The 25,107-nt window shown below is 33.7% G+C and overlaps 1 protein-coding gene across 4 annotated transcripts in view; it reads right to left on the bottom strand.

Annotated features, from left to right (window-relative positions):
• LOC141501663 (carbonic anhydrase-related protein) overlaps positions 1 to 25,107 on the bottom strand; it is a 170,296-nt gene that overhangs the window by 63,020 nt on the left and 82,169 nt on the right. For all 4 annotated transcript variants that reach the window (XR_012472287.1, XR_012472288.1, XM_074205857.1 and 1 more), the window contains exon 8: positions 12,662 to 12,831. Coding sequence is in view for 2 of the 4 variants with exons in the window: in XM_074205857.1 (XP_074061958.1) it covers positions 12,697 to 12,831 (135 nt within the window). In the remaining 2 variants the exon portion in view is untranslated. The remainder of the gene's footprint in view (positions 1 to 12,661; positions 12,832 to 25,107) is intronic.

Raw genomic sequence — 25,107 nt, 5'->3', positions numbered from 1 at the left:
GAAATGCAAATTAAAACATCTCTGAGGTACCACCTCACACCTCTCAGACTGGCCAATATGATCAGAAAGGACAACGATCAATGTTGGAAGAGATGTGGGAATCTGAAACACTAATACATTGTTGGTGGAGCTGTGAACTCATCCAACCTTTCTGGAGAGCAATTTGGAATTATGCCCAAAAAGCAACAAAAATGTGCATACCCTTTGATCCAGTAATACCATTACTGGGTCTATACCCTGAAGAGATTATGAAAAAAGGGTAAAAACATCACTTGTACAAAAATATTCATAGAAGCTCTGTTTGTGGTGGTAAAGAACTGAAAATTGAGGGAAGGTCCATAAATTGAGGAATGTCTTAATAAACTGTGGTATATGTATGTGATGGAATACTATTGTTCTATTAGAAACCAGGAGGGTTGGGAATTCAGGGAAGCCTGGAAGGATTTGCATGAACTGATGCTGAGTGAGATGAGCAGAACCAGAAGAATATTGTACACCCTAACAGCAACGAGGGAGTGATGATCAACCTTGATGGACTTGCTCATTCCAACAGGGCAACAATCAGGCATAATTTTGGGGTATCTGCAACAGAGATGTGCCATCTGTATCCTGAGAAAGAACTGTTGAGTTTGAACAAAGAACAAAGACTATTACCTTTAATTTAAAAAAATAAATGTTATCTTATTACGTAATTTTGCTATATCTCATACTTTATGTTTCTTCCTTAAGGATATAATTTCTCGCTCACCACATTCAACTTAGATCAATACATACCATGGAAACAATGTAAAGACTAACAGACTGTCTTCTGTGGGGGGTGGGGTGAGGAAAGGAAGATTAGGGGGAAAATTGTAAAATTCAAAATAAATAAAATATTTCTAAAAAAAAAGATACCAAGTCTCACATTACCCACTATGAGTGAATATAGATGACCCTGGCTAATTAGCCCTTTAATTAAGATAGTCTAAACTGCAAAGTAGAAGAAAGAAACAGGTCAACAGACTCATTTCTATACCTAGAAAAGCTATGTTTAAGAGAGAACAGTTTACTGTGCTGAATTATCCATAAGATTCAATTCTAGAAAAATCCCATTTTCCACAATCCTTATTTTGACCAAAAATAAAACTCAGTAATGAAAAATACCCAATTCCAGATACAATTTCACTAAAATTTGGTAGAGAGGGTGTTTGATTTATCTTTGTTGCTCTTTTTGTTATTTTTATTGATTTTTGCCAATTGCAGTTCAGAACTCAAGTTTAAGCAATCTACCAGCCTTTATCTCTCCCAGTAATAGGGACTATGGAGAAAGTCATGGTTCTTCCTTCTTCTTCTACTGCTCTCCTTTCTTCTTCTCCTCTTTTTCCTTATCACATTTTCCCCAAATATTCTCAAGTGATTTTGAAGCACCATTATTCCATTATTCCATTTAAGTAGAATTATAAGTCAAAAGTTAGTATTCACCTTTTATCTCTGAAATCAACTTATTTCTTAACTGTATTCCAACAAAAATCAGATATATTTTTGTAATTTTGAAAAATTAGATTAAAAATGCAAATAATCAACAATCTGATTCTGATTCTAGTGCTCATGGACTTCATTTTTAGTTTTTTACTTTCTCATCACAATTTTTTCAGTATTCCAGAAATTAAGAATAGATTTATAAAATAATAAGCTGTCAGCATTTTCCCCTAAACTTAAAAAATTACCTTTGTTACCTATTTTCTTTGAGGAGATTGAAAAAAATTAATCTAATGTCCTAAAGTAAATGTCACTTTAGGTTCCTAAAATCAAGTCTTTGCAATTATAAAATTTTTTTATCTCATTTCTTTTTATTCTTTATCTCATTTTCAAATGCAAAATTTCTCAGCATTATTTTTCTTGATAGATATTGGCTTAAGTTAAATGCTCAAAACCTCATCCATAAAGAAGCATTTGTTTCATGTTCCTTCTCATTTACCAGCTGGCCTATTTCTCCCTAGTCTCCCTTTTCTGTGATATATATTGTTAATAAAGGTTTAGGAAAGCATATTCATCATAGAGTCATAGAACTGTAGAAGCACTGAATTCAAACAGACCTTCAGAGGTCATCTAGTCCAAGAGTTCATCTCTAGTAAGTTTTACTCCTAAACCTGAAAATTATATTTTTAAAATTCTCCAAAGGAGGAAATATCATACCTTGTCATATCAATATTTAATATCTCTCTGTTTAAAAAAAGCTAATATAGCTTCTTCTTGCTATAATTTAAGTTCACTTTACTTTAGTATGATCAGCTATTATTCACTTCTGTGAACAATCTAGCACTATATTTAGAAAATAAATGGTGTGCACATAGAGGAAAAGTATAGTTTTTCAATCAGAAAATTTTTTTCTAGCAAATCTGATGATCTTGATCAATCATTAGTGAGTAATAATGAAAAGACCCATCATTTCAATTTAATAGGGATATTATGAAGATCTTTTAAATTATATCATATTTCTAAAGATCTTTTCAGATATCCATAATAAGCAAGTTGATTCCATTTTTAATAATACTCTAAAATATATAATAAATACAGGACAGATAGACAGACCCATATAATTTTCCATTTTCATTCTAATGCTGTGTTATCATATTAAATTATTAAAGTATGGTGAGTTCAAGTGCCCCTGATTGGAATTATAGGCATAACCATTTCCATTTATACTGGAAGGATAATAGCTTTTACCTACTTGGTCATTCAGGGTTTGACCTTTTCCCCTTTTTTTTTTCCCATGGCCTCCACTTTTCTGAAATATTTTATCACTTTCTATCTTATAACCTCCCAGGCTATGAAAGAAAATTGATATGAAATTGATACTGACTATAGCTTTAGTAAAGCAAAAGAAGACAACATTGTTAATTACAAAAGCATGTGTGTGGAAAAGAGTTCAGCACAGTCAAGGAAGTCTTCAAGGATCAAGAAAGAGAAATGAAGACAGATCTAACACAGGTGATCATTCAGGGATATAAATTTTGGATGTCCTCATTTCTTTATAGTTTGATTACTCTTTCACCTCTCAATTGAGATACGCTTTTCTCATAAAAAAAAAGAAAAGATGCTTAAAGGCCTATCATGACAATCTTTAAAAAAAGAAAGAGTAAATTAACAAGTCTATCTGTGCGTTTTAGGATTTTTTTTTTTTTTGCAAGGCAAATGAGGTTAAGTGGTTTGCCCAAGGCCACACAGCTAGGTAATTATTAAGTGTCTGAGACCGGATTTGAACCCAGATACTCCTGACTCCAAGGCCGGTGCTTTATCCACTATGCCACCTAGCCGCCCCAATGCCACCTAGCCGCCCCAATGCCACCTAGCCTCTCCCTATCTGTGCATTTTAACAAGACTAGAAGTACCAGAAAAACGCAAAACTCAGTAATATAAACTATTCCCAGAAAAACTAGGTTTCCATAATATCTAACTATATTGAGTTTGCTTTGTTCTGGACAAAAACTTCTAAGGAAGAGAAACTCATCACAAAAATAATAAAGTTGAAGCTAATAATAATGATGATGATATTAACAACAATAATAACAATAATAGCAATCCACTTTAGAGAGACAGAATATCTTTTCTTATATATACCTACAAGAAGAGGTATAGACAACTGTAGAATTTAGGAATTTTAGTTGTCCATCTACTCTAATTTTAAAGCATTCAAAATTACAATCAGTAAAATACAAGTTATAAGGTAACAATTCATACCAAAGAATATCTTTAATATAGAATTAAGATAAGAAAAATAGACCAATCTCAAGTAAATAAATTATCAAAACTGCATCTGATAAGCTCAGTTAGCAACTTCAGGATCTCAGGGATGACAAGTCTAAGTAAAATTTCTTGACATTAAAGAAATAAATTCATTTTCAATTCAGTCACTAAAATCTATACTAGTAGACATGAACTAGAGGATTTATAACACCTGGGTAAGTTAAGAGCTAATCTGTCAGATAAGGACAAGTCAGAATTTGCATAGCTTAAAGGGGGGGGGAAAGCCACAAATTCTTTATAAGATAATCAAAATCTTACTTATCAGAGCCCTATGATGTCCAAAATGTTTCATGTACAATTGTCATCTTAGAGACAAGCCAGTAAGCTACCTTGGGTAAAGCATGGTTAAAATAGGTCTGATTATTTAAAACATTTTTAAAAGTACTAGCATGATTTTTTTTTTTTTTTGCCTTTTTAGTTCCAGATTCTTAAATGAAACATTCATGCTTTAAATTCAAAGTCAGGCTGTCAAATCATTTCACTTTAATAAAAATTTGAATTACCTGCCTTAGGGCATTATTTAATATCAAATAAAAAAGTACACATTCATGAGTCTGATTTCCCAAAGTAATTTTTATGTAGAACTAAGACTAGATTTGTATTACACATTGAAAGATTAAAGGAACAAAGTATGTAATCACAAAAGCCTATGAAATGAGACTTTGAGTCACTTCAGAAAGGACTCCTAAAATTTTATATATATGTATATATATATATATAATAGAGATTTATTCATACTATTCTGAAAGATTCCAGGGGAAAACTTCTCTCAATAATCCCTACCAGCAGAGTGGAAGGAAACTATGCTCCCTATACAAAGAATAAATCTAAATTGTACATAATATAAATTTTTGAAAAATTATATCATTCTTAGAATCTAATATGCTTTAAAATATATGAAACACATTAATAAATAAATGTTTCCACTTAATTATACTACTGTGATCTTTGTTTTTAATAAGAATTGATAGAATAGCTAATACTGTCTAGGAAGAAGCAGACACTGCTCTAGGAATATATAGCAGTCAAACCCTCAGGCAAGATTTTGGTATTAAAAATATCCTTTATGACCACTGATAGTTATACCCCATACAAAAGAGCTGATCATTTGCCCTCTCTCAATTCTAATAATATAAGGATATATCTATGAACAGAACAATCACAGAAATAACTTTGTTCAGTAATGTGTTGAATAATAATGTGGAAAAGGGCAAAAAAGTAGGGGTATATATGCTTGCCAATAGTATTCAGTAGTTTCATGGAACAAGTTTTGTTCAAAATTCCCATAAAGGGGGATTTCATATATATGCTCTCATAAATGATATTGTATTGATTACATAAAATCTTAGAAAACTACAGAGGCTCCACAATGAAATCCATGGTCACCCAAAAGAGATCAGCCTAGCCATCCTCATCAGAAAAATGAGGTAGTTGTTATGATATATAGTTAAACAAATAATGCATTGAGATTTTCTGTTGTGTATATATCCAAGATAGGATCTAAAGAAGGACCATTTGCCTCACCAAGTCCTGAACTGAATTAAAAGATCAGGCTGTACTACATTTAGAAAATCATGAAACCCCATGCATGGTAATCACTTTTACAAAAGCTCATATTCTAGAATTTACAAGTTAAGGATTGAGGGTGGCTGGGTGGCTCAATGGATGGAGCACCGGCCCTGGAGTCAGGAGTGCCTCAGTTCAGGTCTGGCCTCAGACACTTAGTGGTTGCCTAGCTGTGTGGCCTTGGGCAAGCCATAACACAGTAACATAGTAATCAAGATTTTTCTGGAATATATTCAACTTGGGGAGAACCCATATGAGGCAATTAATTCCACTTTTGGACGGTTATACATGGTTGTAAATTGTTTTGTTTGTTTATTTTTCTCCTGACATCAACCCTAAATATGTATCTGTGTAACTTCCTGGTTCTCCTTACTGGGATCAGACATAACACATTTAACCTCTTCCCCCATGATAGTCCTTATCCCCATGACAAACCCCAGAAACACAGTTATAAAGTCTGAATCTTCTTTTCTTCAAGCTCCCTCAACAAATCTCAATCATCCTATGTCAAAAACTCAAGATCCTTCCCATTCTAATTCCCCATTCTTTGGTTTTTTTTTAAACTCTGGTTTCTTCCTCTTTGGGACAATGCTTAACATCCAATCTTATGGGACCTCTACATTTTCCAAGATTTTGCAAATAGCTTGTGGTTCAGCAATCACAAACACCAGTAATTTTAGGACCCAACAATATAGTTCATTGATCAAATGATTGAAATTTATCTATTACAGCTAATTTTTCTTAAATATTACCTTTCTTACCTTGAATATCTATTAGTCATTTTTGTTCTGTCATTTCCAGTAGCATTGAAAACCAAAATGAAATGGAAAGTGAGTGGTACTCCTTCTACTATGGTGTCAGTTTTTATCATAGGTAGCATAGCAGACAGAGCAGTGGCCCTAGAGTCAGGAGTTCAAATTCAGCTTCAAACCCCTGATACTAACTAGGTGTGTAACCTTGAGCAAGTCACTTAGTCCTGATTATCTTGCATCCAGGGACATGTCCAGTCATCCTGATTCATATTTATCTGCTGGACTGAGATGATTCTGGAGAAGAGAGTGAAGCTGGCAACTTAGGAGAGCCTTCCCTTGCTGAAATTCAATTTTTGGTTTGTCATTGCTACCTCCCTGATACTCATGGTCTTATCCAAGATTGAAAGGAAAACCATATCACACCCTATCCTCCCCCCTTTAAAAAAAACACAAAAACCTTTCTTGTTGTGCTTTCTTTTTCCAACTTTAGCATTTGATACTAGTTTTTATAGGTTCATATCCATCTTCTGTAACTTAGATTGGCATCTGTCATCTATACATTTCTTTTTAAAAATCTGTTAGTTGGTGAGTTCCCTGTGCATTCACCTTGATATCTTCAGACAATATCATTTTGTATTATTCTCATTGATCTTGTTTCCCTTTATGAACTCAGAATTTCGATTCTTGAGTATCTCCCTGAACATTTTAGTCATTCCTTTGACATCTGCTTTCATAAAAATCTAAGAATCTTGTCAGTCTCTATCCAGTTTTCCTCTCCTTTATCACAAAATCTAGAATGGAGTGAGTATATCACCAATTTCATTTTCCATTGACAAAATCATTTCTAATCTCTCCCTCCATCTTTTCTCCCAAATATTGTCCATCATATTTCCTCCTTCTACATCTTAAGTTTCCTCATGGGAGTACATATAATGCTACCCAAATCCTCTTTTTGCCTATCCTGTTTCTTTTTAATAAGATACTATCCACCCATGCCATAGTCTAGTCATCAGTTTCATCTCACCAAGCCTCAGTGACACTTATGAGGTCAAATTTGTTTTAATGTATTAGAACTTCTAAGAGTTCCCTTTGTTTATTACCTAAATTTTCGGCATTTCTGCTTAAGTACTTTAGGCCCTGAATTTTATTATTGATTCTTTTCTTGAGTTTGTCTCCTTTAAAGTTTTATGCTCTATTATTTACTGTAAGGGGTATACAAAAGAAGTCTTCTTCCTTATTGTTTTTAAAATTAAACTAAATTAAATTTAAAATACACAGAAAATACTTACTAACCAGTCATTAGGTATACCCCATCACTTACTAATAATCTATCAATTCTTTATTAAATCCATGATCCAAGAGGCAGCTAGGTGGCACAGTGGATAGAGCATTGGCTCTGGAGTCAGGGGTACCTGAGTTCAAATCCAACCTTAGACACTTAATAATTGCCTAGCTGTGTGACCTTGGGCAAGTCATTTAACCCCATTGCCATAAATAAATAAAAATTTTAAAAGCCCATGTTCCAGAAATACTAATCCTATTTTCAGATATTACATTCTTAGTGAGATGCCTACTTTTCAAATTAATTTTCTCTTCTGTAACCTTGTCTAAGTAACAGGGAAGAAAACTCAACCTGTTTCTAACTTTGTTTCCTGCCCAAAATGTTAAAATAATTTTCAATACTTTTGAGGTTCCTTCCAGTATCATCATATGTATTTTCTTGATCACTAAAAGTGAGTAGATGTTATTCATTTTGATGTCTTAATGAGTTTTTTTTTGTTTTGACATAGATATATGCACTGGGAAGACATTAAACCTCTCTTTTATTCTTATTAGGTCAATGAATCAGTTCCTCAGGATCAATGAGTACAAAATTATCCAATACTACAACTTCTCAGCTTGAGTATTATATTGGCATCCAAAAATAGTTTTTAAAAAGCCAAAGAAAGCCTTCAATGAATTGATTCTACTATATATTTATGGATAAAATGGTACCACATTACTCCCAAAAGTCACTCTTTCACTCCTATTCACATGTTCTTAATTGGAAATAAAAGATGACATGAAACAGAGCTGAAAGAATCTTCTACAAATTTATATTATCTAATCACAATCATGACTACAGTAATTCTACCACTATCTAGTGAACTTCTTATCCCACTCATCATAGTCCAAATGAACCTCCAATACCATTCTTCCCCCCACTCAAATGATGACCTATTTCCACACTTCAACTACAAAAACAAAAATAAGATCATTCTCTTCAAACTCCCTTTTTTCCTCTTCTCTGAAAAGAAGGTAAACATTCTCTGTTACATGGCTGACTCCAGTCATGTAACTTTGATCCAAATCTCTACCATCATTTTCAGAAGATTGCTCCCAATAACCTGCCCATCTCTAATTTTCATTCTTCCCAATCTATAGGTTCTTTCCTTACTATCTACAAAAATGCCCAAATCTTTCCAATCCTTAAAAATTCTCATGTAATCCTTTAATCCTTATAAACTTCCTATATACTCCCTTTCTTAGGTGAAATCTCTGATTTCTGAGATGCTTCAACATAGAAGCATCTTCTTTATTTTCCTCATTCTTACCATTAAATGAAATGAAGAGTAAAGTTTTTTAGCCAGCGTAGGAGTTAAAAGAGATTGAAGTAAATAAGTAAGAAATAGGTTTCTAAGTTGATTTTTGCCTTTATTATCTAAAAAACTGTTATAGATTTTTTTACTTGTGAAAAGCAGTGGTCTTATCAGTAATCTTGTAGTGTGTAACTAGATATGAGATACCTTCCTTTAAAAAATTTTTTTATCCTTGGAGGTCATCTAAACCAATTTCTTCATTTTACAAATGAGGAACAAGAGACATCAAGTGATTTGCCTAAAATTTAACTATGCCACTAAGCATGAGAGATAGAAGGACATGGGACCAGGACCCACTATGTCATAATGCCTCTGAAAGAGAAAGGAAGACAGGTTTCTCAAATAGAAAGAAAAGATTAAAAAAGATGAAATTTTAACTGGCAGGAAAACTGATGAGATAGAGGAAAATACTCTTAAAAGAGCTTCACATACAAGTCTGATTATAGTGAAGTGATCATATCACCTTGTAACCATTTCATCTTTCCCACTTCCCTGTTAGACAAGAGAGGGAGCAAAGAAGTTCAAGTGAACCCTGCAGAGCTTTTACAGCTGCACAGGAATGCCAGGGAGGCAACTAAGAACAACCCTCTCACTAGGTCTACCATCTATGAATAGACTGTCTTTGGTTATAATGAAGGGAAGCTTCTAGAATCATGTTCAGTGAAGCAAAATGTTCACAATCTATGTTTCTCAAATAGAAGAAAGAGAAAGCTTGTAATTTGCAGAGGCAGGAAAGTTGGATCTGTGAAACATATCTAACATTCGCTAGTTGTGTGACCATGAGTAAGTCATCTCTCTGTGAGCCTGTTTCCTCATCTGTGAAAAAGAAAAAAGTCTGTACTACATACATCATAGATGTATTAAGAAAAGTGCTTTGCATACCTTAAAGTTCTTTGCTAATGTGAATTATTATACATGATTAAAAAACCTAACCACCTACATAGAGGCAATTTTCTGGTTAAATTTTCATTTTTATTGATTATTTTCTAGGTGTCTTTTTCATATGTGCTATATATGAGAGTTTTTAAAGTATAAGGTTAGATGGCTTATACTTAAAAAACTCTAATATACCTACACACACATATATATTATATACATACATATATATATATGCTATTCTGTGGGCCAGAGATGTTAGGGCTATGAGTTCAAAGAATGAAACAATTTCTTCTCACAAGGAATTTATATTCAAATGGAAGATACAGACAAGGTATAAAAATTTATATAGCAAATTTTACATGACTTTATGCAGTTGTTCAGTTGTTTCAGTGATACCCAAATCTTCCTGACCTCATTAGAGGTGTTCTTGGCAAAGATATGGGAGTGGCTTGTCATTTCCTTCTTCAGACTTATTTTGCATTTCTGAGAGTAAAGCAAAACAGTGAGGATAAATGTAATCTTCACCCTCTGGGCATGTCAGGAAGAGTTTTCAAGAAAGTTTGTATGGTCAGTTTTCTAAGAAGTGGTCTCTTCTGACTAGATTTGAATATCAAGTATGGAGAGAAAACTAAATTGCCTTGGGGGAGGGGTCTGTGGGGTTCAAATTGTATAGGGTTTTAAAAGTTAAGCAGAGAAGTTTACATTTTATCCTAGAAGAGGAAAGAGGAAGCTGCTAGAGAGCTGATTAAGTAGAAAAATCACTTGGTCACATGGTTAGATTTATGCTTTAAGAGAATTACTTTGGTGGTAGAGAATAGAAGGACTAAATTGGGGAAATATTTGAGTCAAAGATCAAGTAGGAAGGAGTTGCAATAATCTAGGTAAGAAGTAATGAGAGACTGGATTAAGATGAAAGTTCTGTGAGGGCAGAGAAGAGATCAGCCATGAGGGGATATAATCAAGATAAAAAACTTGATAATGATTTGATATATTGGTTGAAGCAAAATGGAGAATAGTTATAAAAAGGATATTTGAGATTATAAGACTGGGAGACTGGAAGAATGGTGGTAGCTTCATAGGCAAGCTAGGAAGAGTAAAGGATTTGGGGTGGGGGAAGATAGTAAGTTCAGTTTTATTCTTTTTGAGTTTAAATGTCATGCCAAGTTGCAATTGGTGGTATGATACTGAAGCTCCAGAGAGAGACTGGGGCTACATATATAGATCTGGCAGTCATCTAAATAAAAATGATAACTAAACCCATGGAGTTTTTGAGGTTATCAAGAAAGAAAGTATAGAGGAAACATAGAAGAGGAAAATACCCATGATTAGAGTGAATGTTGATGTGGTTGATGTGTTAGGAAAAGAGACTGAAAAGGAGAGGTCAGACAAATAATAAACATAATATTTACTTAGCACTTACTATGCATGAGGCATTGTGCTAAGTGCTTTTCAATTATTTTCTTATTTGATCCTCACAATAGCCCTGGGAGATAGGTGCTAATATTATCCTCATTCTACTGATGAGGAAACTGGGGCAAATAGAAGTTAAATTACTTGCCCAAGATCAGATAGCTAGCAAGTTTCTGAGGTCCTATTTGAACTCAGATTTTCATGATTCCAAGTTCAGAATTTTCTCTACTTCACCATCTAAGACTCTTAAGCAGGAGACTTACTATCATGAAAATATTGACAGGAGAGCATTTCCAGAATCAAAATCAGCATATAAATCAAGAAAGATTAGGACTAGAAAAGACCCATCAGATTGGAAAATTAAATTGACAATTTATATAATACTAAGTTAACATTCACAAATTGATTTAAGATATGTGAATCTCATTCAATCCTTACAACAATCTTGTGGAGGTGGAAATTATTATTATTCTCATTTTACAGATGAGGAAATTGAGGCAGGCAAAGGTTAAAAGATCTGGCCTGGGTCACAAAAGCTTTTATAATTCATCACTATATCCACTATGCTACCTAATAGCCTCCACCCAATATCTTTGAAGTGTACAACTTCTTTGATGATGTTTGAATCCAGATTGCAGTGTTAAAGAATGAGTGAAAAGAAAGAAAGTGGAATTGGCCAATCTAGATCTTTTAAGGCTTAGAAACTGAGAGGAGATTATAGCATGAAATCTTGAGGTGATAGTAGGGTCTAATGAAGATTTTAAAATGGCATGAGCATTTTGGATGGGAAGAAGAAAGAAGTTATCCATCTAACTCATTCTCTATCATAAGTAGTGAAGAACCCAGTCATTCATATAATAAAATGCTTCTGAATGCATTGTTGTATATAGTAAGAAACACTTTTCTAATTTATATTTCTATTTTTCCCAAATTTTGAGTGATAATTAGGGGAATTACATTGACCCCCAGCATTATACTTGACCCTCACCATCTAGACCCCACCATAGCACTCTAACCATCACTTACTTAGAGAATTAGAGTCAAAACTTAAAATTTCAAACTGAACTTATTTACTATTATCCATTAACAATACTTTCTTTGTTCCCTTTTATTTATACATTTTATCCTCTGGGTGTTAAATACTGTAACTTCAGTGTAAATTGTAATAAGCTAGCAAGAAGTCATTTCCCTTACTGAAACATGCTTATTATATATGCCATCACTAGTACCACTGACTATCATGGCAAGAAGTATATATAAATAATTTAAAGAAAGTAAAAGATAGGGGCGGCTAGGTGGCAAAGTGGATAAAGCACTGGCCTTGGAGTCAGGAGTACCTGGGTTCAAATCCGGTCTCAGACACTACCTAGCTGTGTGGCCTTGGGCAAGCCACTTAACCCCATCTGCCTTGCAAAAAAAAAAACTAAAAAAAAAAAAGTAAAAGATAAAGACTTATTTTTTTCCAATTTAGAAAATATTAGAATAAATGCTAGACTTTTGTAATTAACAAGGCTTTAAATGTCACAAGTTTTGTTCAAATGAAAAGCACTTATTTAACTACTAAGTTATATTTATTGCCATGAATAACTTACATCATTACATGCTTCATTTTCTTTAATGATCACATACCTGGATGAAGATTAATTCAATCTTGATCTCTTTAGTTATTGGAAAGCAGCTCGGATTACTCTGTCACTAAGTGGTTGAGTGGGTCTGAAGTTGTCTCCTAAAATTCCATCACAGCCCTCTAAGAGTTCTGCACCTTTAACATGGGTCCTCAGTCTTCGAAATTCCTCTATCTAAAAATAAAACCAAATAAGTTCAAAATAGGTTCATATTTCATATAAGGTGAAATAAATCCAGAATTTGTAAAGGTTTTAAAAGATACATTATTTTCAATGGTCAAAATAAGAAAAAATCCTGTTCATGCCTTAGTGGCCTCAAATTAGTCAATTGCTTCCCATCTACGGATGCTTAAAAGAAGACAAAGCACGTGCCTATCAGTTGATCAAAGACAATGTAAATACAGATAACAAATGCCTTAGTCTGTTCATCAATCTTTAAACATTCCTAGCTTCTTTTATTGCTAAAGTTGTACATAGGAAATTCTCTGGACCTCACTCAATAAATGCTTAATGACACCCTCTATATTATTTAGAAGGCAAGATTTTTTCTATTTCCACAACTCATTAGATAAGTTTAATGACTATTGTAAAAAGGGTAAGATTGTATCCATTTCATAATCGTTAAGAAATTTTAAATTTAACATCTATATGTTTTAAACTAATAGAAAAACTTTAATTAATGGAAAAAACTGTTAAAGTAGTTACTTTAATATTTAATAATAAAAATATTTTGCATAAGAGAAAAGCTTTTATCAAAAGAAATCTAGGATTTTTACATTGCTTCTATAGTCCTCAGAAGTCTTACATCAAAAATATTCTTAATATTTCAAGCCTATCTATGTGATATAAATCTATTTTAAAACTAATTAATTTTGTTCAGTAAGTTATACTTCAGAGGTTAAAATATGCCTTTTAAGGGGAAATATCTGAAAATCAATTATTTTGTTTTCATGGTGTCAAAAACTAATCTTATTTTTCCCTCATTGCATTTTGCAGTTTTGAGAGTACAGTCAGTGGAAATATAGGAAGAAACTAGTAGCCTACTTCTCCTGGATACTCAGTCTAGTAAATTGATATTATGAGAATCTTATGTCTTGATTTGTAGAAGTGCCTAATTCTAATATTTTCTCCAAACACAGAATAAGGGCAATTTGACTAAAGAATTCATCACATAGTAACCAATATACTGGTATACATCACAAGCAGCAAACAAAACCACTACATAAAAGAGAGATGGGTGGATACATAGGTAGATGGGAGAGACAGAGATAGAAACTATAAACTAATAAATAAAAACTTTGCCCAAGACATTTCAGAGCTATCAGTTAATTGATTGACACTGATTAAAACAAAAGTTTAAAAGTCTAGATGAAATCAGAAGAAAGGACAAAGATGAGAAAAATTATGCAATTACAATTATAATAATTATAATTATTAATTTGATACTTAAATTAAAAATAGATAAAACTAAAGATATTGAATTTGATTATCATAATTTCTTAGAATAGTTAATGAAAATAGAATTTACCACATTGAAGAGCAAGAAAGCACCTGGGTTCTTAGCACTTGAGCATTTACCAAATAGAGGGGCATGTATCCCATAGGGTGGTAATGGGGATTAAATGAAATAAAAGATGTAAAGTGCTTTGCAAACCTTAAAGCACATTTTAAACTTTTTTGTAAGGTAGCATGGTATAGCAGATGAAAAACTGAATATAAGTGAGGAGGCCAGTTTCAACCTTATCTTCAACATTTGATCATGAGGAATTTAACCAACTGAAGGTCTCCAGAGTCATTGTGTTGACTTCATTGCTATATGCATGTGAAACCTCAACAGTCTACCAGCATCATATCAGGAAACTGAATCACATCCATTTAAATTGTCTTGGGAAGATTCTGAAGATCACCTGGCAGAAGAAGATACCAGAAACTGAGGTCCTTTCTTGAGCTAAACTTCCTAGCATTCCAACATTACTACAGAGAGTGCAAGTAGGATGGACAGAACATGTTGTTAGAACATCAGACACATGCTTGCTAAAAAAACCTATTTTATGAAGAACTCACACAGGACAAGTGCTCACAAAGGTGTCAGAAGAAGCTATACTGGGACTCCCTGAAGGTCTCATTGAAGAACCTATATTGTACAGCTTGGGAGACACTGGCACAGGACCACCCAACATGGCATGCCCTCATCAATAAGGATGCTGCACTCTATGAGAAAGGTAGAATTGAAGCAGCTCAAAGGAAACATGGCATACATAAGTTTAGAGTACCCACCCCAGGAGTTCGTGTGGACTATTTGTGCCCAACCTGTGGTAGAGCATTCTGACTCATATTGGTCTGATCAGTCACAGTCAGACCCACTGTAATTTGTCTGAAATATAGTGATGTCATTTTGGTCTTCTTTGATAACAAAGGACAAGAACCAACCAATTGAACTGTAGGAGCCTTGGTCTCTTCCTTATAAAATGAGGATGACAAAATATGCACTACATTTGTCATAGGGTTGCTGTGAGCACAATATTTTTTAAACTTTGATTTATTGTACTAATGTAAAGTTATTATTTATTTTTAATTATTGCCAAGATAAATGAACACAAACAAAATAAAAGTTTAGCCGTAAAGTGTTACAGAGGAAATTTGCTAACAATTACAAAAATATCACCTACCTTGCCCACACAGAGAGCAAGAAATTGAAGGAAAATGAGAGCTACAGAAAAATAGAGATAAGATAAAACTAACCTAGTCTCCCCAGAATCTTTATAGTTGAAACTGGAAGGATTCAATGGATGTGAAATTGAACAAATTTGTCATCATTTCTACATTAATATATGAGCGTTGAACCACCACATTTGGAATCTACTACCTTAGCTTCCTAGAGGAAAATCATTCTTCCTCAGAGGCAATGAAAAGAAGTTACTAGTGAAAAAGTCACTTGGGGCAGGAAAATTCTGATTTATAGCATTTTCTGATTTTCAGAGTACAAATGCACAAACTGAACATTTAACAATCCACTCTGACAAACTAGCATGAGCTGGATCCAGGATATTCTCAAAGAAATCTGAAAGACAGAGATGAGAACAGACCATATTCTAGTCATAAAATGCAGGTTGAAGAAATGTACCAAAAGAAAGAATGTCAAGTTTAGAGAAACATAGTTGTTCAGTCTTCCTGGAATAATGGAGAGTGATGTTAAATGAGAAAAAGTAGATAGGACCAGATTGTGGAGAGCTTTGAATGCCAGGCTAAGGAATATGCATTTGATCCCGAAGGAAAATGAAGGTCATTAAATATTTTTGAGCAGGGGAATGATTTGCTCAGACCCATGATTTATGAACATGATTATGGCATCTGTGAGGATATTAGATTAAAGTGATCTTGAGACTTGAAGCAAAGAAACTAATCAGCAAACTTTCACAGGTGTCCAAATGACTAATGATGAGGACTTCAACTTGGGTAACAACAATGATAAACCATAATCATAATATTTAGATAGTGCTTTAAGGTTTGCAAAAGATTTTGAAAATATTATTTCAGCCTCACAACCATGGAAGGTAAGAGTTATTATTATGATGAAATTGAGACTTGGAAGGATTTAGTGACTTGTCCAAGGTCCTACAGTTGATAAGTATCAAAGGTAAGATTTGAACTCAAGTCTTCCTGACTATTCCCAATACTTTATTCAATGCATTGTGTGAATAAAGTGAATGAGATTAATTTAATAGATATTGTAGAAGTAAAATTCACTACTAAATGGCATATGTATGGAAAGCAATTATTGGATGAAGGAAAGGGACGTATTTAAAAATGATTCCAAAGAACAACACTGAGAGACTAGGAAAATGCTGATTCACTCAATATAAATAGAAAGGCTTAGAGGCAAGGGGAGTTTGGGAAGAAAAATGATCATGTTGCTTTTGGGTGACTTTGGGACATCCAGGCAACTATGGCCAGTACATAGAGTAGTGGAGTGGAATTCAGTAAAATGATCAAGAATGCATGAATAACTCTGGAAGTTATCTGGGTAAAGACAATAACTGGACCAGTGGTAGGTTCAAGGAATGAGATCATAGAGGGAAAATAATATAAAGAGAAAAGAGCACAGGACAAAGCCTTGGGGGATACCCAAACATAAGACACAGAAGATGCATAATAACCTAGCAAAGCAGACTAATAAGTAGTATTCAGGAGAGTTGGAGGAGGAAATCTAGAGTTCTCATAGCTATGACTTGGAAATAGCTATAAAAATACATGAAATGTAGAACAGTCGGATCTTGGTTTTTTTTCCAAGAGATATTCCAATTGGAGTACCTGTTTTAAAGTTTGTTTTGAGGCTTCTTTTGGAAACAGGTTAATTTAATATTTTCTTAATCTAAATTCAAAATAAATCTTCAAGTTTCAAGACTCAACCTCAGACAGTTTTCATGAAACATGTCTCTTCTACCAGAGAGGAACTAAATCGACAACCTGACAGTACCAAGTCACTGTAGTCTGGGAGGAACTATTTCACAAGAAACCCTTCTCTCTGATCATAGCAACACTTTGAAGGCTTTCAAACATCAACAGGGAGTGGGGGGGAGGGGGAGCTTTTCTCTGAAATATCCACCCCTCAAAATCCTTTAGCAACTTCAAATGATTTCAAGTGCATGCTGAGTTATCCTAGTTCTAGTTTCCTGAATGTTACCGAACTTAAAAAAGATATAATGATAATTGAACAGAACAATATGTCAGGATAAAAGTCTTCACCAAAATATAAATGTCAAGGTAATGCAGGAGACCATCATTGTCACATGCCTTTGTATGTATGACTTTTCTACTCTGCCAAAAAAAACTTTTTAACTAAAATTCAAAAATGGAATAGAAATTCAACCCTTCTATTAGAAAGGCTCATACTCTGACAGGTAGTACATAGACTGGCAGCAGCTCACTGCAGCAGAGATGAAAAATCGCATTCTAATTGGTCTAAAATATTTGTTCCATGCTTCACTGACCCAAAAAAAAAGATAATTCATAAAAGTGCCTTTTAAAAATTGTCTCTATAATACAGGCATAGAAGAACTAGTTTGCAAGAGACTATTTGGTTCTAATTGGCTTCAGGGTTTTGCTTTTTATCCATACATATACCATCTAGTAGTTAAAGAATGGTTCTCATTTATATTTGGCATACTAAAATTTGAAAAAAAAAGAGAAATCTTTAAAAATACTTTTGTTTCATCTTTCTTATCTTTAAAAAGCTGTAACAATAATAAAAATCAAAATGCTCCTTCAGTAGACTCTTCTATTGTTCCTTGTATGTACTTTTTAATATAATTCAAGGGTCTAAATGCTAAAGCAGAGAGAATGTCTGTAAATCTTCCATATCTGTGCATGTTATCTATTACAGACTTAGACACACACACACATATGTATGAATGTGTGTATCTGTAAATTTTCTACCTAACCCCACATACTCCCACTTTCTAGAATTTCTCTATCCCAGTCACCTAGTACACAAAATATTTCTTAATAGAGACAGAAAATTTAAAATGCCCAGGACCCTCCTAAATGTAAAAGTCAATAAGGAAGCATCTTTCTTCTCATTTCATCCTCCTTCCTGAAGTAGCTGTAGTGACATATTTTGATGTGCAACATCATGTCGTGAAAAATGATATGGCCCAAACCCATAAGGGAAGCAGCAGCATCTTTAATGGACATCATGGGAAAGATCTACACACAATGCTGAATCATGCAGTCATTGTTTTCTGAAGTTTTGTTTAAAAAAGTAATTAAATCAGTTCCCAGGTGAGTGGATGGATAAATCATAAGATTAAAAATTTAAAGTTGGAAAGATCACCTAAACCAGAAACCTTGGTTTTAAATGTTAACAGACTGATCCTAGGAGGAATGATGTTACTTGGTCAAGGTAACAAAGGTTAAAAAGTCTGAGAGATAGACTTTGAATCTTGGGGAAAGAAGACAGGACTCTTCCAACTAACCTGGATCCAGAGGATAGAATAGTAACTCTATGACTTCTAAAACAGCTCTTGGAAGCAAATGTGCTTATCTAAGATATACATGATTTTAATGCATATTAAGGCTACAATGGTTCAGACATTGTCCAACCATATATACACATTTACCTTGGACAACTGTTCCCAATTCCACAAATGTTATACCTCAATTCTTCTTTAAACATCCATGATTGGGGCACCTAGGTGGCACAGCAGATAGAGCACCAGTCCTGGAGTAGGAGGACCTGAGTTCAAATGTGGCCTCAGACATTTAATAATTGCCTAGCTATCTGAACTTAGGCAAGTCACTTAACCCCATTGTCTTAAATAATAAATTTTTTTAAAACCCATGATTATATTTGGTATTATTTATCCCCTTCATCCATATGTATCAAAGGCCCCATATTACTTATTATGGTCTTCAAGAGTTATTCTAATAGGAAAAAAATTCATACCACAGTCATCCTGTGGCTGAGCCTCTGCAAAAAGACATGCCATTTGTCATCTGTTTGGAGCACATAACTTTATAACTATGAAGCAGGAAAACAGTGGCAGCTAAACTTCTGAGGTTATACATTACATCTGGACTTTGCAGGTAAGCTATAGCCAAACCCTCAGAAAACCCATCAATGCCTATAATCCACTGTGGTGTCAGATGTTTGGCATATTATCACTTCTCCCACCCCTCCCCACCTCCAACCTTTCTAGGTTTAGATTAAATGTTTAGATTTAGGTCGAAAGAAGAGCCAGGGAGAAGGTGACATTAAGAGGAGTGAAAACTCAAATGTCTGTTTTAAAGACTTTAATAGAAACATATACATGAACATGAAAATGTTAGAATCTGCTTTTTCTCCCCATACGATTCTCTTGCTTCATTAATGAAATGGAATGGAAAGTAGGGAGAGGTGAAAGAAGAGGGGAAAAACTAGCAAAATGATTGAAGTTGAAATGTGGAATGAGCAGAAAAAAATATGAGGAAAGGAGGGGAGAGGAAAGAGGAGGCAAAAAAAAAAAAGAAAAAAAGACTAAGGAATAATGATAAGCCCTGTCTAAATAATTTATGGATAGAGATCTGATGAAAAATATATTCTGGACTTGGAATCTCATTTGCCAATCAGACAACATTCTTGCTGAAAAACAGTTTTTAATCTTAGCTTTCTAATGTTTAGGCCACTCTTTCATCTTAGTTATTTAATCTTTATGACCATAAATGACATGGAAAGAAAGAATTATATTTTCATTTAAATTCTATATAGAAGAAATAATCCTTCCAACCTTTTTTTCCCTTTTATATGGCTTTTTAACCAATATTAATATAAAAAATTTAACTAAATAGGAATTTCCAGTTCCATATTCTATCAATTCTTGATTCTCCAGATGTAAATGCTCTGTAATGTACTTAATTGTCAATAGTACAGCACAGTAGAAAATTGCTTCTTAAATCAAGCTGTTTTGCAGTTTCCACAGTGAAGCATTATGATGAATAACTTCTTTTTTTTTACCTTGGTAATACAGATGCTGACTCTTTCCCTTAATGATATCCTGCAGCAGACAATGCAACTGAAGATGCTGACTGTTTACCATAATAATACCCTGCAGCAGTAGTTACATAAGTTAACCCTATGATGTATGAAGAAAAATATTTTCTTTTACTCAATTCAAATTTTTAATCTATCATATGCATCAGATACCTTGGGGACATTGTCTGCCATTCTGGATTCCTTTTGTTATTTTATATATCAATCAATTCTCTTTCTGCTCATCCTTTCTTTCCCCTCCAAACCAAATAATACTAGTCTTTTCAATTTTTTTTCTTGTATAGAATCTCATCTTCTGTCTATATCTCCTATCATTTTATTGTCCTCTCTGGACCTTTCTATTTTTATCCTGCCTCCACTGAAGTTATATAAGAAGCACTGAATGAAGAATTCAAGTCAAGGATGTGCTGATTTATCTACTGCTATTATAATATTTTCCAGATTATTCTAAATACCCTTCTTAATATAGCTGAACATCTTATTTGCTTTTAAAAAAAACATTACTACACCTTTAATAGATGTTTTCATGAAGCTGTGTGTTAACAGCACTTAAATCTTTATTCTGAGAGGTTATAACTAACCTAGAAATCATCTATTCATGTGCACGAGTAGCAGAAATTAGTATTTCTAATATATACATTCCTTGGATTTGGCTCTCCTCTACAAAGAGAGAGTTTATCTCTGACAATGGGAAAGCATTACTTGGTTCTTTAGAGATATATTTTGCCAATAATCTCATTTCTCTGAAGTCAGTGAAAGCCAAATCTATAATGACATAAATCTAGTACTTAGTTATTTTATTATATCACTGAATAGCATGATGGTAAATACAATATCTCATGTATATATAATATCTTATATATAATTTCACATTAATATTGAAAATTCATAATATCAAGTAGTCCTTTAATGAGATTCTAAATGAGATGGGGAATTTTCTCTTCTATAGTTCAGCAAATTAAATCATAGTGGCTTATCATGAATTGAAATCCATTGTGGCTACAGAATCAAGACATTTGGCTTCACAAAGAGAGTTCTCTGCCTATGGAACAATGCTAAGCAAGTGCTAGGTTTCTCTTCCTATCTAAAATATATTAGCAGATATATATTGACTTGTATCTACTCATAAAGATAACTTTATGTCTATGGTGACCTTAAAGAGGAAAAGAAAAATTAGAGTATGATATGGATGATATTACCAAATCAGGATTTTATTTTGATATGACTTTAAAAGATAAAGTTATAAACAAGTTATGATCAGGTGATCAAATAGAAGAATTTAATCACACCAATTCTCTTGATATGTCTGGATTTGATTTTGATGTTTGTCTTCTTTCATGAAGAAGATCATGACATCAGAGAAGTGATGCTGTGACAAATGTGAATTGAATTTGAGTGAGGAGGATGCTAGGCTAAGTCACCAACCTTACTTTCTCCTCTAGAGGCATCTAAATTCAGTGATCAGATATGAATTAGTTTGACTAGAGATGGTCCTGGATGTGAGGCAAACAGGGTTAAGTGACTTGCTCAAAGTCACACAGTTAGTAAGAATCAAGTGTCTCAAGTTGGATTTGAATTCCCATCCTCCTCACTTCAATGCCAGTGCTCTATCCATGTGCCATCTAGCTGCCCAATTTGATGTCTATAACACATAAAAACAACTCACATTTCCATAAAGTTTTAAATTTCACAAAGTTCTTTTCTCTCAATAACCCTTTGAGATAAATAGAATATGCATTATTATTTAAATTTTGAAGAGATTTTATATTCCCAGCACCTAACAAAAAAGTGAGTCCCTAAATGAGTTTGTTAAATGAATAAATTAAAAAATACATCATCTCATTTGAAATATAGTACTTATTTAACTATATCATTCAGGTTTTTTGAAACTTGTTATCAAAAGACAAATTTTTGTTTATAAAGACTAATCTCAGTTCCAAAGAGCAGATGAAGAAACCGTCAATAGTGAGGTAGAGGAATGAAGCTCAATGGGCATAGAATACAATATGCATTGTCAGATATGATAAACATAGATTGGTTTTGTTTTATTATCTTTTTTGTTACCAGAGACCATCAATAGTGAGATTTAGTATATCAGGAAATGATTATGATGCAAAAATAAAAGTCAATTTTCTCTAAAATAGAAAATTTTATGGATTTTAAAATGCTAATCAATCCATGACTACATGTAATTTCACAATAACCTTATCAATTAGGTGGGTACAGCATAGGCATGATTATCTCTCTTTTACACATAAGAAAACTTGGCCTTAAGGAAGTTAACTCACAACTCAGGTTTTTAGACTCAATGATTAAAATGTAATTGGGAAATATTTAACAAAAATAAATAAAATGCAATAGAACATAGATAATGTTACTATGTGGTATTTATAAATCAATATGTGACCCAGAAAGATCTTCATGCATGGTTTTGTGCACCTCAGTTTCTAAGAATTTGACAACACTGTTCTGGGCGACCCTCTTGCTGTTATTGTTCAGTCATGACCTCATTTGAGGTTTTCTTGGTGGAGATAGGTGGAATGGCTTGCTATTTCCTTCTCCAGTTCATTTTACAGATGAAGAACTGAGGCAAACAGGGATAAGTGACTTGTCCAAGGTCACATAGCTATTAAATGTTTGAGGTCAGATTTGTACTCAAGAAGATGTCTTCCTAAATCCAGGACTGGCATTCTATCCACTTGGTCAACTAGGTGCCCTAGGCATCCTTTAGACTGAAAATTATAGGAAAAGTGCTGACCTGCATTGTCATTTTTTTTTCATTTTTCACACCAGTGCAGTCCCTCTACTAGATGCAGTTAGTAAGACAAAGAATAAATTCACTGAGGCTGGAATAAGGAAAACTCCATTTCAAATCCTACCACAGACAGTAGCATAAGGATTCAAGACTAGTCATTTGATATTTCTCTGCCTTCTTTTCTTCATTTGTAAAAATAAGGATAATAAAAGGGCCTATTTCACAAGGTTGTCATGAGAATAAAATGAGATGTGCTTTGAAAACATTATCATTTCTACTAAGCAAAGGAAAAATCTTTAAGATCTTCTAACCTTAAATTTATGGTTCTAAATTGGAAGTAAATAATACTTCTATTGGGCTAGAGAGGGAGTAAATAGAACAAATAAACAGTAGGAACAGAAGCATAAAGTTAAAAATTAACACTTGGCAACACTTTTCATCCAATGTTTACTAACATGGGCCTCCCAGACAGCAATCCACCTACGCCACAAAATATGGCCAATCATCTGGGAAGATCAAGGTGAAAGCTACTACCTGATGTATCATTGCTCCTACCTAACATTGTTATTAAATGGCAGTTTTCTTCCATACTAGCTATTGTCTATCCCATCAAACTGTTGCCCTATCCCTTAATCAGCTGCTTTGCCTCTCTGTGCACAGTACTAGTGTGACTTGCATTCACTTCACACACCCAACCCATCACCAAGTCTTGTTGCTTCTACCTTCACAACATTCATCATATATGACCCCTTCTCTATACTCAAATAACCACCACTTTGGAATAAACCATCATGACTTCATGCCCGAATTATTGCCTTTTGCTTAGTCTCCTTGATACAAGTATCCCCTCACTCTAGTCCATCTTCCAGTCAGTTATCAAAGTGATCCTCCCAAAGTGCAGGTCTAACCATGTCAACCCCCTATTCAATGAACTCCAACATCTCCCTTTTACCTCCTAGATCAAATCTAAAGTCCTGTGGTTTTTACAACCTTTCACAATCTGTCTCCTTCTTACCTTCCCAGTTTTCTTAGACTTTATTCACTTCCATGTAATCCATAATCAAACCACAAAGGCCTCCTTGTTATTCTTTGAAAACAATACTCTATCCCCTGACTCTATGTCTTTTTTCTAGTTATTTCCCCCTATTTAGAATGAATACTTTCCAACTTCACTTCTACCTCCTGGTTTTCTTGGTTGCTTTCATGACACAGATAAAAACCTACTTTCTTTGTGAGACCTTTTCTATTGTGCATACAATGTGCACAAACACACATGCATGCACAAACAAGTACACACACACATAAACATATACTCACATATACCCCAGTTCTAAAATGTTCTTCCAATTGCATGGTACATATCTTGTATATACATAGTTTTTCCCATTCCCATAAGAATATAAGCTCTTTGAGGATAGGAAATATGTTTTAACCTTCCTTTGCATCTTCAATACTTAGCCTAGCTCCTCATACATTGTTGTACATCCATACAAACATGTCCAACTCTTTGTGACTTCATGGGCCAGACACCAAGTCTGGTCCTTTCATCTTCCACTCTTTCTCAGTGTCTTTCCAAGCTCATGTTTGTTGTTTCCATGATAGTATCTATCTTTTTCTCTGCCATCCCCTTCTTTTGTTTTCAACTATTCCCAATATCAGAAATTTTTTCAATGGATTATTTCTTCTCCTAAAAGGTTCTAAATAAATTTTTATTGATGATGGTGGTGGAGGTTACCATGATCATAATCATAAATTGTCTCTCTTCTAGTAGATAGTGTCTTTCCTTCTTGACTAAGTTTTCCTTTCCATTCATTTTGTATGGAACCCTTCTTATACTACTATGTGACTTTCTGTGTCCTAGTGGAGATGGCAGCAAGCATTGGTCAGTTAGTTCAAGGCAGATTTCTACATATCAAATTTAATATAGCAAGGACACAGATATTGGATAGGAAATAAATGACTAATGTAAAATCAGGGAAAACCAAGTCCATCATGCAATCATGAAAAGAAAGACCTAACCAGTAAACATAAAGAGAAACAGTAAGTGTAATGGAATAAAAATAATATGGCAGTTAATTATTTTAGGCAAAAAAAAATATTTAGATATCTTCTCATTAACCACCATCCTAGTTGAGGCTGGTGGTAGGAAATTAGCTTTATACAAAAA

This window comes from Macrotis lagotis, chromosome X (genome assembly GCF_037893015.1).
Source record: "Macrotis lagotis isolate mMagLag1 chromosome X, bilby.v1.9.chrom.fasta, whole genome shotgun sequence".
Classification (NCBI taxonomy): Eukaryota; Metazoa; Chordata; class Mammalia; order Peramelemorphia; family Peramelidae; genus Macrotis; species Macrotis lagotis.
This window is presented reverse-complemented; position numbering and strand designations above follow the sequence as displayed.